This window comes from Glycine soja, chromosome 18 (genome assembly GCF_004193775.1).
Source record: "Glycine soja cultivar W05 chromosome 18, ASM419377v2, whole genome shotgun sequence".
In the NCBI taxonomy this organism is placed as follows: Eukaryota; Viridiplantae; Streptophyta; class Magnoliopsida; order Fabales; family Fabaceae; genus Glycine; species Glycine soja.
The window spans coordinates 5631840-5651181 of NC_041019.1; the positions used below are offsets into that span (position 1 = coordinate 5631840).

Sequence of the window (19342 nt, forward strand, 5' to 3'; positions counted from 1 at the left end):
CGTTACCTGTGTATTACCAAAAATTTTAACTAGCTGAACTGAAAGAATATTATTCATGCCATACATTTCAAAAAATAAAAAGGAAAGTGACACAGTAAGTATTATGATTTATATGCTAACTTCTACAAATGATTGTAGAACTTCTACAAAAAAGGCCAACACAAAGAACGTATGTTCAAAATAGACCTTAATATAGGCAGATATTAGGGAATGATTGATTGATAAAGAGACTAACCAAGCCCACTCAATAGAACGGAACACTTCTGACGTGTATCTCTCAAATTTATAATTCTGATTAGACTGTTTATAGTGATATTTTTTTCGTGAAAAAATATTAACCTTTTATTTGGTCGAGGGAAAAGAAAATGAAATGAGAAACAAACTTAAAATTTGAATAAAAATCAAATGAAGAAAAAATTGAAAATTATTTTATTAATTATTTTTTCTTTCTTTGCTTAGTTTTTTTTTTATTCCTTCTTATTTGTTTTTCTTTGTGCAAATGTTGGATACAAGAGCGATGATTATAGACATAATTTAAAGTATCTATCCAAACATAGGATATGAGAGTAATGGTGTTGCAACTAGGTTAGTGCTTTCTACATGGTCTGTGAGGGGTGCCTTGGTATCAAATTTCATAATTCGTGGGAGCTCGTTGTTAACGTATTGGGGGTTACATTACGATGTTTTGGGTCTGGAATAGTATTATGTACTGGTTCCTGCTATTTACACCTCTATTTTTCCTAAATACACCCCATGCTCCCTTCTACTAAAGAAGTTCACCTCTTTTACTTTTCAAAAATATCTTTCCAGAATTACATATATCAATTTCAAAAATATATCTCCAGAACTATGATCCATAATTTCAGAGATATACTTTCAGAATAAGTATATATTTTTTTTAATAAAATACCACTTAAGAATTAAGATGGTTGATGAAACAAATGATAAATACTTATCTTATATTCATGTTTGTTAGTCTTATTTTTATCTTATTATTAGTGTTCTTTAAATCCTATCTAAAATCTTATTTTCATCTTATCTTTATTATTTTTTAAACCCTAATTTGAAACTATGTTCACTATATATTCATTATACAATACTGTGTTTTATCGTTATTATACAATATTTTATACTTTCTTTCATGCGACAATGTATTTCTAGGTATATTCATCGCTAGCTCCATATATTATACACCTTAATTACAAAACAAAGCTTTTGACGATGGTTTCTTTCCATTAAGTGCATTCATTCATTTTCTAATTCAGGTTTACGTCAACAATTCAGTGTCATGTGAAGTTAGTAATGAACGTACCTTGAAGTGTATTGCCACATGAAGGAAAACACAAAATATTGTATAATAATGATGGAAATGTAGTATTATATGATGAAGATGGTTTAAAATTAGGGTTTAAAGAATAACAAAGATAAGATGAAAATAAGATTTTAGATAAGATTTAAAGAACACTAGTGTAGTATTACCATTTTTTTTTTAATTTCTAGTCAACCATCTTAATTCTAAAGTGATAGTTTATTGAAAAATATATATTTATTCCAAAAGTATTTCTATAGAACTATGATTCATAATTCTGGAGACAAATTTCTAGAATAGATATATGTAATTTCATAAATACATTTCTGGAAAGTAAAAGGGGTGTACTTCTTTAAGAAAAGGGTATAATGGGTAATTGAGAGGTAGAAAAAGGGTATGGGTGTACTTAGAAAAATGAGGTGTAAATAGAAAGAGCTTACGTAACCCTTGTGCAGTGTTGCAAGATTTTTATAATTGACCTTGGGGTGATGCTAGGTGCACCCTGCATTTTAAGTGAATGAGCGAAAATGCCCTTCACTCAAGTTGATCCGTTGATCCATATGATTCATACGGATCAAGTTCATCCGTACAAACCATATGGATCAACATGATCTGTATGTTTAAATTATACTTACGGATTACATGATCCGTATATTTTATACGGATCATGTAATCCGTAAGTTTAATTTAAACATACGGATTAATCACGAACTTGTGTACCTTCGACGTAGGGTAATTTTGGAATTAACAAAAAATGTTGGGTGCACAAACAATAAAGCTGGTGCACCTAGCAACACTTTTGACCTTGGACTCTTTGGATCAATATATTTGCTTTGCTTGTCTTATGCTTTATGCATTTCATTTTTTTCTTGGTGCACTTGATAGGAGATAATAAATACCCCAAATGGACTAAAATACCTTTTATTAGTTTTACCTGAACACCCCATTCTTTGTCTTCATTCCTCTTGCGTTGCACCCCACTATCTTCCTCTTGTGCTGCTCCTAATTCACAATAGCAATCGTCGCACCTTTGCCATCAGCCATTCGATGACAATAGCCACCCCACAACCACCTGTGAAGGCACCACAATCGTCTTCATTGAAGCTACTTCACAGTTGAAGGTAAAGAGCAATGTGTGATTTTTTTCCCAACATCCATTTTTGGTGTTTTCCTAAATTGTTGATATGTAATATATAGGTATTCCAAAAATGTATTATGAAATAACTATTTTGTAATGTATGTTGATATATTACGTGATATGTTAATTCAAGGAATTATGAGGAATTCGATGAATTAAAGAGAAATAGGGAATCCTAAGATGAAGAAAGGATTTCGAAATTCTATTATTCAGAAACTAGAGTATAAGGAATTGGAAATTATTACGTAAGTGAATGATAGAAAAAGCCTTTTCTTATTTCTCCTATATATAGTTGTAGAGTACTAACAAAATTTACTCTCGGCCAATTTCTCCTATTTATTTGTCAATCCAATCCCTATTTTGTCTCCCTGGCAGAATTTACTCTCAGCCAATTTCTCCTATTTATTCTCTATTTATTTGCCAATCCAATCCCTAATTTGTCTCCTGAATCTCTATTTATTTTCTCATAATTGTTATTTATTCTCTCCTATCATTACCCGCCCCTCAAAAATATCCTTGACCTCAAGGATTGAAGGAAGGATAGCGTTGCAAAAGATCATAGTAAAACTCCCATGTGGCATCCTCCAGAAGTTGATGTTTCCACTTTACTAGAACTTTAGTAATAGCCCGATTGCCCCGTTTGACAGTCATTCTATCCAAAATAGACTCTGGTTCACGTGAAGCAAAGCTTACGTCAGTGCTGGTAGGAATATTTGTAGTAGTAACCACAGTGCCGACATGCTTCTGGAGTTGAGAAACATGAAAAACATTATGAATGTATGATCCAGCAAGAAGTTCAAGTCGATAAGCCATAGGGCCTATGCGATCCAGCACTTGGAAGGGGCCATAAAACTTAGGTGCCAATTTAGTATTAACCCAATGAGAAACAGAGACTTGACGATAAGGATGAAGCTTAACATAAACAAAATCCCCTATCTGAAACTGGCGATCACTACGATGTTTATTCGTGAACTGCTTCATTTGGTCTTGAGCTCTTCGGAGGTGAAACTTCAGCAGCTTTAACATCTCCTCGCACTTGAGTAAACTTCTATCAACTAGCTCAATCTTCGAATCACCAGGAAGATAAGGTAAGTAGGCTGGTGGTGGCTGCCTGTAGACTATTTCATATGAGGTGGCGCGGATAGAAGTATGGTAGGTAGTATTGTACCACCATTCTGCCAATGGCAACCACTTAGGCTGGATTTCCTTTCACCATTCTACCCGGGGTACTATTGTTATCGGAATTGGCTTCGTTCTTCGGTAATTTCTTGAAGGAGTTGTGGATGTTCTGTTGTAACGAATCTTCTAGGATCTTTTGCATGGATCCTGCGATCTCCATCAACTTTGCTTCCATGCGTTCGATGATCTTATTCTCTAAGCACTCCTCCATCTGCGTGTGACTCCGTGTGCTGATTGCCATGGATGTCGATTGCTGAGAAGGTCCAAGCTGATACCAATTGATATGGTAATTCAAGGAATTATGAGGAATTTGATGAATTAAAGAGAAATAGGGAATCCTAAGATGAGGGAAGGATTCCGAAATTCTATTATTAAAAAACTGGAGTACAAGGAATTGAGAATTATTACGTAAGTGAATGATAGAAAAAAACCTTCTCTTATTTCCCCTATATATAGGGGTAGAGTACTAATAGAATTTACTCTGAGCTAATTTTTCCTATTTATTTGTCAATCCAATCCCTATTTGATCTTCTTGAAAGAATGTACCCTCAGCCAATTTTTCCTATTTATTTGTCAATTCAATTCCTAATTTGTCTCCCTGAATCTCTATTTATTTTCTCATAATTACTATTTATTCTCTCCTATCATTACAGAACAGATAATTTGAAATACATTTCTTGAATACTAGTATATTACGAATTCATTGATCCAGTAATCTGGAAATGTATTATGAAATGTCTATTCTATGATATATCAACATATATTACGAAATAGGCCTTTTAGAATACTTGCGTATTACAAATTCATTGATTCAGAATGATACAAATATTTTATAAATGTATTCCAAAATGCTTGTGCCATAATATATCAACATGTATTACGAAATATGCATTCTGAAATACATAACTATATTATGAATCAACGATTCTATTATGTATCATTCCAAATCAACAATTTTGTAATGCGCTATCAACAACAAAAGCGAAGAGGAGGTGGAGGGAGCTAGTGTAAGCACATAAGATGTAAAGGCGACAAATCGGAGGGCCAAGACCCTGACGGGTAATGTGGGGATATAAAATTTATAAGCTACATCAATCGAAGAATAGGACGCATAAAAATTGCCCTTAATTATTTGGCTGTGTGGGCCAAAGTAGGCTTAACAGTGGTCCACAAGTCAAACATTTTAAAGTACGGATCCAAGAAATTTATTTCCAAAACAAATGCACAAGTGTACTTAAACTTTTTCTTTTACTTTGGAAATGTATACTAAAATTGTCTGCTTACATTAATAGAACAAAGAAAACTCCTTTTCTAATCTCTAGGGATTGCCCAAGTAGAGCTTTCATAATTGATAGGTTACATTTGGTAAGGTAGACTTCTCATTCCTTGAATTGGAAACTATCCTAATCCTCCTTTCCTAAATTTTTTAAAATAAAAAAAAAATATTTCATCTCATTAGCATATCTTTACATATGAATCAGTTGCAGCTATATCATGCAACCCTCTCAATAAATGTATTACCTAATATTACTCATAAAAACAGTGAAGAGGAAGTGTGTTAATTAGTAAGCAAACCACAAAATTTAATAGAACAAGGTAGTATAGAATAGTTCATTCCAAGTATCTGGCAATCCAGGAAGACACCAGTGGCTGCAATCAGCTGAGTAGGTAGGGTTAGCTCTTTGTTGAGGATTCAAATCACCACTATAAATGGAGGGATGTGCATCCTTCCTAAATGCTGATAGCATTGTGATGTCAAGAAGATAAGCAGGGTTGCTCATTTCTCTAATAACCATGTCCACAACCCTCATTTGCTCAGGGTATACACCAGGGTATGCTGTGCCAGTGCTAATAATTGGAGTAGTTTCACCATAGCAGTTCTTTGTAGTCAGTCCTGCTGTCACTCCAGAATTCCATTCATTTGGGCTGCATAACAATGCCATCAAGTTTTACAACAGTTTTATAGTGAAATTTGTAGAAAAAAAGACAAACTAGGTTAACCAAACCACTGAAGATTTTACAATATGTAAAATGTACATTTGTAAAACACTAATCACTCTTAAAATTTGTATCACATATAATGCCACTACTTCAAAGGATGCGTATCCACGTTATAATTGGAAGGATTGTGTTTAAATTTTTTGAAGTTTTAGATAAAACTTGTGTAAGGACAATACTAGTCATATTGGTCAAGTAGTTGAGTGATTTTTTTTCTTTTTTGGGTCCCAAAAAGTTGTGATAGTTAAGCCCCAAAAGCACAAAATCTGTAATAGTATTGGGCTACAGAACAAGACCATCTTAATGGACTAAATGTGGCCTTGCCAAGTTAAAATATATAAAGTCTCTAGATTCTTACTTTTTACATCACTTTTTCTTTTAATGGCAATATGCCAATATCCTTTATTTTTTAATTATTATTTTAAAACTTTTGAAAGAGAAATTATAAATTACTTTTGGAATGAAAATTTTGATTAAAGAAATTAACACATTTGAAATTAAAATTTAAAAAATGACATACTCATTTTATTTAAATAAGGGAAATTTGAAAATAACACTTAAAAAATAAGAAATGATGCCATTAACACAAAAAAAGGTGCTGCAAAACACATCCACCGAGTCCCTATCCTATGACATTTAAACATATGTTGAATGAGAAGTTCAAATAAAGAACAAAATCTATGAAATGGGCCCACAAATAAATGTAGTCTTTGCTCTTTTGTACAAAACGTATTTAGTAGGCGATTAACATAAGATGATGCATTTATTTTTTTCACCGACATTTAGAAAGTAAAACATCGAAATTTTCTCAGGACACGCACACCTTGATCTAACTTTCTCTAAATTGAATCGGAATATTGGATTGTGGAAGGGCAATAAAAGTGCCACAAAAAGGTGCCTTTGCACAAATTGCATAGCTCCAATTTTTCATTTTTACCATTTTAAAAAATGCGCATACATATCATATTTATAAACACACTAAAGTAAAGTTGGACAATACTAATCACATTATGTCAAAAAACAAATACTAATCACACAATCAGTGACTCACTACATCGTGTACGTGATATTGACCAGCACACTACAAATCTTTAGCCAACAGAGTGCATTCTTTTACGGATCTAGCTCCACTAAAATTAAAACGAGTAATTCACTTTAAAGAATAAAATAAGTAATTTCAGTTGTTGATGATCAAATCAATAGTTTGATATTACGTATATATAAATAACAAACTATAAATGTGTTAAAATATTAATAATTAATTTTCTCATTAATAAATAAAATTACTTTATTTTAGAAGAGTCAAATCTGTGACTAATAGTCCTATTTGCATTATTATCTAAAAAAAAGTACTATTTGCATTATTCAAAACTATAGGAAAATTATTGGTTAGCTTATGAATGACTAGTCTAAACATAGGGGGCACCACCACCCTAAGGTAAACTATCCAAATGCAAATGTGTCTGCTAGACTGATAGAGATAGGACAAAGGACAAACGCAAACCCATGAATTTCAGCTTCTAAGATAGGAAACTATAGAGTCAAGACTCTACTTGTAAATTGTAAAGGGTCAAAAGAAGGGGGCTCCTAGTCCCAAGCCCTTAACTCTTCAGATAGAGGAAGATTTAAACGTTTTGGATATGATATTCCAATTGAACAGACAAAATTATGAAGCCTAAACATACCACACATGTTATATAGTACAATAATGTAAGAGAGAGAAAGAAAGACTCAGTCCATACTTGGTATGTGAAGGAGAAATTCCCAGGAAGAACACTTTGGTTCTGCTACTATCAATATTGGAGTCCACCCAATTAGCCCATGTTTTTATACCCCTTTCCAAAGCTGCTAAACGATCCATATCTTGGTAGTATTTGCCTCCTAATTCCATATAATCCCACCTGCACAAAATATACCAAATACCAAATTACTTCAAAGTTAGCAACATAATTTAAAAAGAGGAAAAAGGGAAAAGGGTAGTTTTTTCCTTTTTTGGAGATATTTAGTTGAGTTTTATTTCTTTTTACTATTAGTATAAAAAAAAATTGCACTATGAAGTATGAATTAATAAAAAAATCATCACCATATGACTTTTGAGACTGTTAAACGTAAAAATCAACAAATACATGACAGCATGACAGTTTGTGACCAGATATGTAAAAATTCTATATACTTTCATTGCATACACTATTCATTCTTTAATATTTTGTTAAATAAGCTTATAAAAGGGAAGAGATAGTTAGATACCCTTGAAGAGAGCCTTGATGATCCCACCAATGTCCAGTGTTGAAAGACAGCACATCTGCACTTCTCCATGCGTCACCATTCCCATCAACCTCCTCCAGCCTCAAAATTCTCTTTCCTTGGACCACATCAATCTCAACCAAATAAGGAGCCCTGTAAAATGAAATGGTCACACCGTAGTCCTGCACATACCATATCAAAACCCAATTAAGGACCATCTTAATCTTTTTGCAGCTGTAAAATTCTGCTTTTATACAAGTCTACTTTATACAAACAAAAGCATGAGCATAATTTAGTGTTCCAGTTTGCATCTACTAGCCCAAAACATAATGGCTTAATAGTACATTTGGGTCCCCCTCACACCACCTTTTGCAAACAGATACTTTGTCCTATTGAAAATATCCTGAACCTACTCCCTCTGATTTTGAATGAAGCTTATAACAAAGAGGCACACAACACATACTGTTCTGCTGCTGCAGAACCACTGTGCTGACTTTCCTTTTCCCTAAACCAAAAATTGAAAAACTTTGCCCAGAAAATAAAAATAGGAGAAGTTAATTAATTGACAACATCATGGCCTAAATCTAGAATTGTTTAAAAAAATGTGAAGTGGGTAAAATAAACATTATGATTGCTCAGAAGAAATTAATATGTTCACACTGACCAAGAATCTGAAGGTTGAGAGTGGTTCCCCTCTGACCAATTGTGTCTGTGTCTGAGGAACTGCAGCATATATCATACAAATCAATGACTGCCATTGGTTACGCCCCAGTGAATCCCCTACAAACATCACAGTTTTGCCCTTCATTTGTAGCAGAAACTCCACCCCATTGAACCTACCAAGAACATGCTACAAAACCATTTAGAGGCATACATAGGATACAGAGGCCTTTTTTCATTCACTTCTATTCTATTAGTTTTAAAAACTGTTTCTTAAACAATTCCAAACTATTCAACAATCAATTTCTCATACAAAATCAAATAAGTTTTGAAAAATATTATTTCTAAAACAAGTGTTTTCAAAACCAAAAAACATAGACAACTAGGAAATATTTTCTCAGTGTCTTACATCACCCTATATCAGCTATTTGAAAAACCTTGTTTTAGTTGTCTCTTAAAAACAAAAAACAAAAAACAAAAAAACAGTTTCTGAAAACCAAAACCACACACCCCATTTTCTGAAGAAAATTGCAATGTCTTTGAAAACAACAAAAATGTAATCTTTATGAGAAAAGTCCTTGTTTTGAGCTTTTGGGGTACCTTGGGAGGTCACAGTTGAGGGGTCTCCATCTGTATCTGAGGTAATCAGAATCAGGGCGGCCAAACAATTTGCAGTTGAACTGTGGATCTATGATGGGGCAGTTGGAGGATTGGTAGAGAGGGTAAGAGTCATCTTGGACCCAGGTTCCCACAAACAGTGCACAGTTGGTTTGGTTGGCATGGATCATTGGCCTCTGCTGGTGGAGAGTGTTGTGGTGGTGCCTCAGGCTTAGTAGGAGGGCACATGAGGATGTGTGGAGTTGAAGGGAAAGAAGAAGGAAGGGAAGAGCAAATAGGGAATGGAGAAGTGCCATTGGAGAGAGAGAGGGGAAAGGAAAGGTTGTAGACAAAAAGGGACAGGGAAAATGGAGGGAGAGGAAAGAAGGATGTTTGGACTGTTCTGAAAAGATGTAAATATATAAAGGATGAAGGTTTTTGGTGTCTGAAAATAATGTTAGGATAATAGTGGGGAGATTTGTTTTGTTGTGTACATGTGAAGAAGGTAGTGCGGTGAATAAATAAAAAAATGAACCACTCTTAAACAAGTATGAGCATGTGATTTTAGTTGTTGATGAGCAAATGAATCATATATTTCAATATAGAAAGAAGGAGTGTTATCGGAAACAATTCAAGTTTTTATTTTAAATTTATATATTATTGTTTAGATTTAAATTTTTTATGTTATCTCTGTACTTCTCTTTAGATTTAAAGATGATATTTGTAAATTATAAATTTGTTTCCTAATTTATGACGAGGATGTTGGGTTTATAATTAAATCTTTTTTAAATGTCACATTAAACAACTTTCATAGATGTAAAAAGTAGGATCCGAATCACATGCAAATAAATTATGATTTTTTCATATTTTCTTATATGTTGTCTTTTTATTTATTGTGTGTTTTTTTTTTCATCTTTGTATGTAACAAAGAGGCGTGTAATCTCAATATTAACATTATTTTCAACACAACTTATTTAAATTTACTAAAACATATAAAATCGAAAAAGAAAAAGTTTTTAAAAAAATGTGTTAACCGTTAAGTAATGTGCTATTAACAATTTTCTTTTCAATGAATTTTATAATTCATTATATAGTATACTTAATATATTTTTTTGAAAGGCGTGTATACTTAATATTCACCATTAATTTTATAATCATCAATTCAAATTTATTATTTTACATTCTACAATCAGGTGCTCTTTAGAGGAGAATCGGAAAAAAAAATCTCAAATGACGGTGAAAGAATTTATACTTTTTTATGCATTCACACAACTAATTATTATATTTTATGATAATAGTTTATTAATTTTATTAGAAATATTAACATTCTCTAGCATCTTCCTTCTTCTTTTTTTTCCTTTACCTTCGAGTCCTTTCCAATAATCAAACCAATCTCATATTTTTATACAATTAATTAATTGGAATTGTTAAATAAAAAAAAATTCTCATATATATATTATCTGAATAAATAAGATTTAAAACAAACGTTTAAAAATTGGAACTGTGTGATTCTCATCCAATTTTACCAATTCATTGCTGGGTGAATATATGTAAATGCATGCAATCAGGATCTGATATTTTGGGTGGCTGAAACAAACATTCTGTCAAGCATGGGTAGGAGAGAGGGAGTGTTTTGCATCTGTCTACAACTCTATGTAATATGAACACTGTATGTAATTGTTGTTTCTATTTTTTATTTTGTTCAAAAAGCCACTTGCTTTTTATGTCACATGTAAGATTCTTTAATGAACAAAACCAGTCAAGCAAAGGCAATTTGGGCTGGGTCCCACAAAGTTGTAATTGGAGATTTCTTAAGGACTAGGAGAGATAATAGAATAGAGGGGACACAAGAAAGGAACTATAGTCTCCACTCTACAGCTTGTGTTTATTACAGACAATTATTGAACGTGGTTATTCATAAATAATTTTAAAATTTCCTAATCAATTCTCCCCATAGTTTATTACTATTAGTTGTATTGATTTTTTTAAAATATATCATAGTATTACGTCCCATAATTTATTACATAGTATTTTCAGATTTTAGTTAATGAATCCAATTGCTGAATCACTTGTGTCAACTTATTAAACATAGTATTTTGTAAGAGTTGGACATTGACTCAAATATTTGCAAAAAGTAATCGGTAAAAAGAGAAATTATTCATTAAGTAAAACTAAGTCTAGTCATGATATTTGCCTATAAAAATTAGTGAAGATGAACGAGGATGTATTTGTATGTTATTTAATATACTAAATTTAAAAAAAAAAATTATTAAAATAGTTAATTTACTTGATAAATAGTCATTTTAATGATAAAAAAGAGCTTAATTTTGTTATACTATCAATGCATTTTTTTACATTGACAACCAATAAAAAAAATATTTATACCTTTTGAAATGATTATTACAAAATATGTTAACAACTTCTAATTACATATCAATCTATAATTAGATGAATGTAAGAAAAAACATTTATAATGTGAGTATACTATTATAAAATAATCTTAGATGAAAACACAATGGGAAGCAAAACCTTGGAAGTTATTCTCACCATAGGAAAGTAGGTGATTGACAAGGTAAGATTTGTGGATGCTTCCCTTCCCAATTAGAACTTGGTGACATATTGTAGTGATGGGATAGTATCTCTAGTATTTTGGAAAAGGAGTCGTGAGAATAATACACGGGCCAAAAGGATGCTTTGCCCCTTCCCATGAACGATGTGAATTTTGATAAAGCATATGTACGTTCTTTGCTTTTCTTAGTTCATCTTCACTCTTTATGAAAATTTAAGGGGATAGCCTAAATCATAATCGTCATTGTCATTATCATTAATTAACATATATTATACTTTTTTGTGTGTGAAAAATTAACATATTATACTAACTGCAGCGGAATAGTTTAAAAAAATAACAAAAACTAATTTATATATACAAATTATAACTATAAACTAAGTTTTATTGAGGCGAACCAACTTGCACCAGAAGTTTGAAATCCTTGTGTGTAAAGCCAAGTGCTCAAGCTCAAGTACCTCCCATTGTAATTTTAATCTTTCGAAAAGAGACTAGTCTATTGCTTGCATTACACGGGCTATTCAATTTAAGTATTTATGATTATGTATTGTTTACTTTATGAAAAATACTTAGTGTATATTTAAACTAATTTATTACACGTAAATTCCACACCACATAGACATGAAAGTTTTGCATCTTGGTTCTGAATGTCTCGACTTTATTTCATTATCGATTCTTCTTTATCAAACAATTATAGAAGTTGATTGTTTTCCATCATATATCCATTTTACAACATTCTAATTTGCATGTTACATAACCACATCATCCGCAAAATTCAGGTGGCGGTGGAGAACACTCATCATCTCTAATAAAGCACCTGCCATGCATGCTCACATCCACCCTCAAAACCTGTCAAATTAATTTGTTCACCCTTATGATAAATGTTTGCATTACATGCAATCTAATATATATTAATGCTAATTGTACATAATTGAATCTAAGAGACACACAATAAAAAAATAGAGAAAAGATACTCGTCGTTCTTGATGCTATGAGAAATAAGACGATCAAGCAAGGAAATAATAATAGAGAAATTTTTGCCATTGTGTGTTGAAAGTGAATTTCAGAATCAACTTTATTCTCTTATATAAAAAAGCTATGCTTTTGAGAATTATTTATAATGATAAGTGCATTGATTTTCATAATCACAAAATATTGGTCAACTATTTGGTCCCCTTAAAGAAGTTATTAAATATTTTTGGTCAATTGTTTGTCTTTTTTTGGTATGAGAAATTTTTAAGAAATTAAAATTAATATATTTAATATGGCCAGGCTTTAAAATGTCTTTTTTTTAGTCTCCTAAAATTTCATTGTTAAGAACAACTGTTAAGAAAAATAATCATTTCAAAATAAAATATTCCAATAAACTAAGAAGGTAATTGAATATTAAATATAGTTTAATCGGCGATAGTAGAAACAAATAAAAAATCATTCATTATATGTCATTTAAAGCAATATAGACATATATCCACAAATTTTCTTTAGTGGCAAAAAAATAATTTATAAAATTTTTACAGATGAAAAATATTATTAAGTTTTTACAAAGACATAATCTCATGAGAAATAAAATAACCAAAATGCCTAAATTTCTACAAATTAAAAATTTCCTCTTCGTATTTTCATATTCGGTATTAGAAAAATTAGAAAAATTGATCACGGTTAAATTGACAAAATAAAGTAGATAAAATTAGAACGTATTTATTTGTTCTGTGAGTAAACTTAGTGCTAATTTATTTATTTATTTATTTTTATAAAATTGATACTAATTTATTTCTTCTTTTATCTTTTATAATGTTTTACGTTATTTTTTAAAAGAAAATATTTATCTTATGAAGGCAACACCTAATTATATAGTAAGATAATCCTATATATATATATATATAATGAGAAATGTTAATATTCACCCTAATTGTGGTATGCATTAACACTCAACTCCAAAAAATTTAGACTACAAATCTGGTAGTTCTTTTGTTTTTTCAAAATTTAATTAAGAATATTATCATATTTTATCATCTTCAATATTCAATTAAAATTAAAATATAATATAATCATTAAATATATAAAAGATTTATCAAATAGAAATCAAATTTATAAAAGATATCAATCATTAATTCTTAAAAATCTCAATTAATCCATCATCATAATCACTAAGATCATTCCAACCATAATCATGATCATTGGTGACAGTAGTGACGATCATGTTATTTGGAACTTATGGTAATGGATTAATGATAATCTTAAAAAGAAAGAAAAGTAATGTGATATGAGAGGAATTGTAATCAACAAATGAGATAAGAGAGAAAAATATGAAAAAAGATAGAAGAGAAATTTTTTTTAAAAAAATTAAATGATTAAATACAATAATAGTCTTAAATTAAATTTTGAGAAACAAAAGAACTAATGAATTTTTGGATATAAGAAAAAATTGGTGTTGAATGCTAACGCACACCAAATAGGATGAATATTAACGGTCCCCATGTATAACATTAAGAATTATACAAAGATTTTAACCAACAATCGTTAAATAGATGCAAATCTTAGATAATATCCAATGTGTAACTATTGTCTCATTTAAAGTAAGAAAAGTAACGTTAATACAAGTGACCTCACTCAAATTTACCATTTCTACTATACAAAACTCAGATGAAGGCAAAAGTGCAGTGGTGCAAGGTTGTAACACCATGCGTGGTATGCAAAAGTGCAGTTATGCAAGGTTGTCCGTACTCTGGGCAAAAACTCTACTTCTGGAGCTAGTGTGGACAGATGGGAGAATTGATCATCTTCCTTGTACTGGTACTAATTCAATTCCCTGTAATCCAAGCAAGCTCATGATGGCATGCTAAATCCTTCACACTTTCTCACTTTCCTTCACGTGTAGACGCACTTATACAGGTCATTATTCCTGTCAACTTTTTTATCAATGGAGCACTCTGAGCTGGTTGTTCCATTCTGGCACTGTTGATCCCCCAGACTCGGTTGCTCCACCTAAGAACCAATAAAATTATCAGAGTCTTAGCTGAAGCAAGAACCCACACTAAAAGAAATAAGTTAGGAGAAGAAAGTAGTACAATGGTGACTGGATCAATAGCACCAATAACTTGATGATCATTTTTGCCTGCACAAGTATTGGAAAAAAAATATCATGATCTGTAAGATACAAAGCCGTCATCACTTTCCAACATAAAACCTCTGAACAGTTATGCTGACAAAAGGCGAAAATATCGATAATGTTTTACTATGAGATTGATTAAGTGTGACTCTTGCATATGATGAGAGTGGAAGTCTATTTTGAATTGTTTATTTCATGAATAATGCATCACCTTTTAATGAGTCCCATTTATTATTTAGTAGGACCAACATGAATTTCACCTAGTAATGAAGAATGTGTTGGAAGGAGGGTATTATAGAGTGTAATGCTGGTGTACAAGTATGGTAACTCTGAAAGGATATAAACATGCTTTGGACCTTTGGTAAATTAGAAAAGAAAGCATCACGTTTGAAAAAAAAAAAACACTACCCTACAAAAGCATTTGCAGAAACCAAAAATATTTCTCGTATGGTTAGAGGATTAAATAGATAGAAGACTTACTCCTCCATTTAATGATCCATCATCCCTCCTTCGTCAATCTCTTCTACTTGGGTATAATTCACATACTGGACTAGGCTTACTGAAGTTAGCACAGCAACTTCTAGAAGAAACATCACATTTTGCTCGTGACTCTACATAAGGAAACATCAAAGTTGTGATCGCCTTTATGTGGCACAAGCTTATTTTACTTGTCTCCTCTTTAACAAAAAAGAGGAATTACAAAAAAATTGCATACCCATTAACAAGACTGGATCTGGAGATTGATTACTCGGCAATAGCTTTTGACACATGATGGCACTCTGGAAATCTAGGAAAGTGTAGTCCAGAAATTGAGATCTCTCAAGATTAGTCATCTTTGCAATGCCAAAAGAGCGGGTCCATGTTTCTAGCACACTAGGAACAGCAGGCAAAATAAGCCCTTCCACCCCTAATTGCGTGAGCTTCTGAAGAAAGAAAAGTACAAGTTAGAAAGTGAAAACTTCAAAAATAATATTTTAATTATTCCCCCTATTTTTATTCAGCCTCACCACTTACACACAAATTCAATATCAGAACTGAATACACACCATTTCAAAAATCATCATTTGTTACTATAGCCAGATTATACAGCTCGTCATACTAGATAATTTAGTAAACCTTTTAAAAGCATCCAAATGAGGTACCATAAATGAGAGTGTGATACAAAGGACCATAGAAAACCAATAAGAAACAACTTGACTAATCCATTTCCATACCAAACACGTAAAGTTTGATAAAATAATCAATGTTCAATAAAGTCAAATGTAGCTTAAATTAGGAACCAAAGCTAAAATTTGGGCCATTCATTGAGAAACAAAATGGTACAAGCAGTAATTACTCTTATCCTAATATAATATAGTCATCATATGAATTGATTAAGATATATGTAAGAATATGAGTTTTATAGTCAATAAATAAATGATACATAAGATATTATTATGACAAAGATATACCAATGCTTATTGCTTAAAAAAAAGGTTTAGTAGAGGATAGTTAATTTTCAAATCAATACGATATATATTATTTTGGTGTGCCTCGTGTGATTTTGGGTTGCTTAAGATTAGACTGTGCCTTGAATGTTATCACTGGTATGTTAGAAAGATGAAAAGTTTGTGTATATACCTATGAATCACCAACTCAGGCATGGACACCAAACACAAACACTGTGACACGGTTAATATCCAAAACATACAATACCAGGACACCCCACACAATCACTGACTCTGACACGAACACTGTCACACAGTTAATGTCCAAAACATAGGATACCATGACACCACACACACACATAATCAGCACGGCAAAATTTGTTCACCTAAAAACAAAGTTAAACTTTACAATTTTCATATGATAATGACCCTCACCAATATAATACTAAGAGGGGTCATTTTACAATGCAATTTTTACAAATGAAATCTCAAGACAAGGAGGTGAATCATATCTCTTAAAATTAAAAAAAACTAGTTAAGTCCTATGAAAATTAAAAATATTATGAGTCTTGCAATATTTATAAGTTGACTTTCTTTAAATATTTTTTTTTTATGATAGTTGCTGTCGGCTCATTCTTTTAGCCCATGTCCAAGGCTCCAATCCATGTTAGAGAGGTGTCCAAGTCATGTTGAAGAGGTGTTTGAGAAAAAAAAATCATTTATTAATTTAATTGTGACCAAGCGAAGCATCCAAGGCGTGTCCAACAAGTGTTGTGTGCGAAAAGTGTCCAACACACTGACTCGCCGTTCTGCAAATTAAGGTGTTTTTGCTTTATGGTGTATTACACAGTGCAATTATACTATACCATTTATTTGAGTGCTTCCAGCTGAAAATGATGCAGTGCAGTTATACTATAGTATACCACTTAATCCTGGCAAAACATGGCTTCCAAGTTCCAATTAAAGTAAAAGACAATATAAAGGGCAAATGTGTGTTTTGTTGATTACCTTTTCAAGCTTTTTCATTAAAATGTGACACATTCCATGTGGACGATATTCTAATCTGGTACCAACAGGAGGTACTTCAGTAACCTTCTTCCCATAGACCCTAAAAAATTGACATAGCAAATGAAATATGACCATAACATGACAAAGCATAAAAAACAACTCAAATAAAGCATGCAGACATAAAATCAAACAAAGCATAATAGTAAAAGATCCTACACTCACCTAACAGCCGTCACACTAATGAGTTCTTCATTTCTCTCAAGTAGCACAGTATAGAAACCCTGGAAATTCAATCGGTTTAGCTCTGACCTGCCAAGATCCAAAGAACAAATATCAGGTATAGGCCAATAGATGTAACAATAATGTAGGCACAATTTAGAGGCAGATATTATGATCATGGACAAAGTAAATAAAGTAGATGTAAAGTGTAAACAAATCCATAAGTAAATGTTATCAATGTATATAACACAAATACAACAAGCAACATAAAACATAATGACCACCATATCTTGAAGGATAACAATTTCTGACCATCAGCTGAATATAACATCTTCCATGAGATCTTTGCTTATGAAGGATTCCTTTAGGGGCTCAAAACATTCATGCATCACCGAAAGAGCAAGATTGAGCTTGCTGTAACTTTCTGCCAAGTCACTTTTACAACTATCAAGTTCACAACTGTCGGGGTTGATAAAGTTCACCAATGTTCCAAGTTAGATTGTCCACACCCACTGAAACTGGCTCTCCTAATAATTTATGAAGGCCCTCATATATCTGCAAAAAATAGACACCATAATGTAAAGTAGAACAGTTGTCCTAGAAGACCTTCACTGAAGACACAACCTACAATTGTTTCTTTGGCACATTTCATCTGCTTGTCAAATCATAACATAACAAGTAACATCACTAATTCTATGAAATTGCCTAAGTATTGTTGACCAAAATCACATGCAGAAGTATTGACAACAAACATAATTTTGCTTCAGTGAACAGGCATTAAAAATGTTAAAGGATGCTTCCAATGAATGTAAGCAAAATAAATGTGCATTTGGCCCAGCTTTTTTGTGGCTTAAAAGTTACTTTTTAACTTAAAAAAAAAGCACATCTTTATGCTAGATTGTTCTCAAGCTAAGATGAAAATGGAAGTGCTGCTCCTATCACTGCTAACAGACATGGTTCCTGAATGAAAACCAAAAACTAACCCTTCTGTTTGCACTCACCCAATCTCCTGAATTAAAAATGCAAATAAGCCAACCCCTGACAATGCCAAATCTGCTGATGGATTGGCCAACTGAGTTTCACCCCATTAGAACCAAACAAATGGTCATTGAGACTCCCACTTTTCATCAAATCCCAAACAAAAAGCTTGAAGGTTAACAAATAGGAACAAGCAATTATTCATGTACACTATGACTAAATTTTTCTAAAATGAGAAGAAATAAAGGAGTTTGATTTAATGTTTCACAGTCTTTTCCACAGAACCAATTTCCAAGATATCTTGTTGATATATCTGCAGCTCTATTTTCTAGGCACCTAACATGATCTACACAAGTTTGACAAAGATGACACCGGGTTTACATATGCAGACAAATGAGAGTGCAGATCCTCTCCCATGGAAAAATAACATGACCAAATCATGTTAACATATCTCACTCCTTCATTCCTTTTAAGAACAAATCAGCAGCTGGGATTGAAAATCACACAAACTGATGTCGTTTCATTATTCTTAGCAAATCGTTAATTTTCCTCTTTTTTCCTACTTTCCTTTTCTTAAACCAGTGACTGTTCAGTAATGTTACAGTATGTATTTCCTTGTTCTTTACCGTGCGTGTTAAACATTATAGGTGAAAGGTTCCCATCTCCAGCAAAACACGTGAAGAAAAAATCAATTTCTTATCATTCAACCACCATATCTAGTATTTTGGAATTGGGAGAAGCAAGTATTTTAAAATGAGTTCATTTGTTTAACGTGTTGTGTATATTTTTTTTTCCTCATGTTGTCCTTTAATTGACATGATGGTGGAAGGGATTTGGAGTATAATCCAACGAAATGTGTACACAAAGCAGGATATTCCTTATATATAATCACAATAATATTTCAAAATAG

General features: G+C 32.0%; 1 protein-coding gene and 1 long non-coding RNA gene across 2 annotated transcripts; both read right to left on the bottom strand.

Moving 5' to 3' along the window:
* Window positions 1-4855: 4855 nt before the first annotated feature.
* Window positions 4856-9569, bottom strand: LOC114394738 (protein PMR5-like). Its single transcript, XM_028356416.1, has 5 exons — window positions 9129-9569; window positions 8533-8704; window positions 7872-8050; window positions 7367-7525; window positions 4856-5552 (listed from the first exon to the last, which is right to left on the bottom strand). Exons 1-5 carry the CDS (start codon window positions 9440-9442, stop codon window positions 5210-5212), a joined length of 1167 nt encoding a protein of 388 aa, XP_028212217.1. The 5' UTR covers window positions 9443-9569; the 3' UTR covers window positions 4856-5209.
* A 4632-nt stretch (window positions 9570-14201) lies between these two features.
* On the bottom strand, window positions 14202-19302 carry LOC114396107. Its single transcript, XR_003663230.1, has 7 exons — window positions 17767-19302; window positions 17458-17544; window positions 17236-17335; window positions 15516-15723; window positions 15281-15411; window positions 14760-14806; window positions 14202-14676 (listed from the first exon to the last, which is right to left on the bottom strand). It is a non-coding gene; the product is annotated as an uncharacterized LOC114396107 (long non-coding RNA).
* Window positions 19303-19342: the final 40 nt, after the last annotated feature.

Excerpts from the sequence above, each read along its gene's own strand:
- LOC114394738 (XM_028356416.1), bottom strand. The coding sequence starts at position 9,442 with ATGGCACTTCTCCATTCCCTATTTGCTCTTCCCTTCCTTCTTCTTTCC. Across the intron at positions 8,705-9,128 it reads CTCAACTGTGACCTCCCAAG|GTTCAATGGGGTGGAGTTTC; the intron begins GTACCCCAAAAG and ends TGTTCTTGGTAG. Across the intron at positions 7,526-7,871 it reads CATCAAGGCTCTCTTCAAGG|GTGGGATTATATGGAATTAG; the intron begins GTATCTAACTAT and ends TATTTTGTGCAG.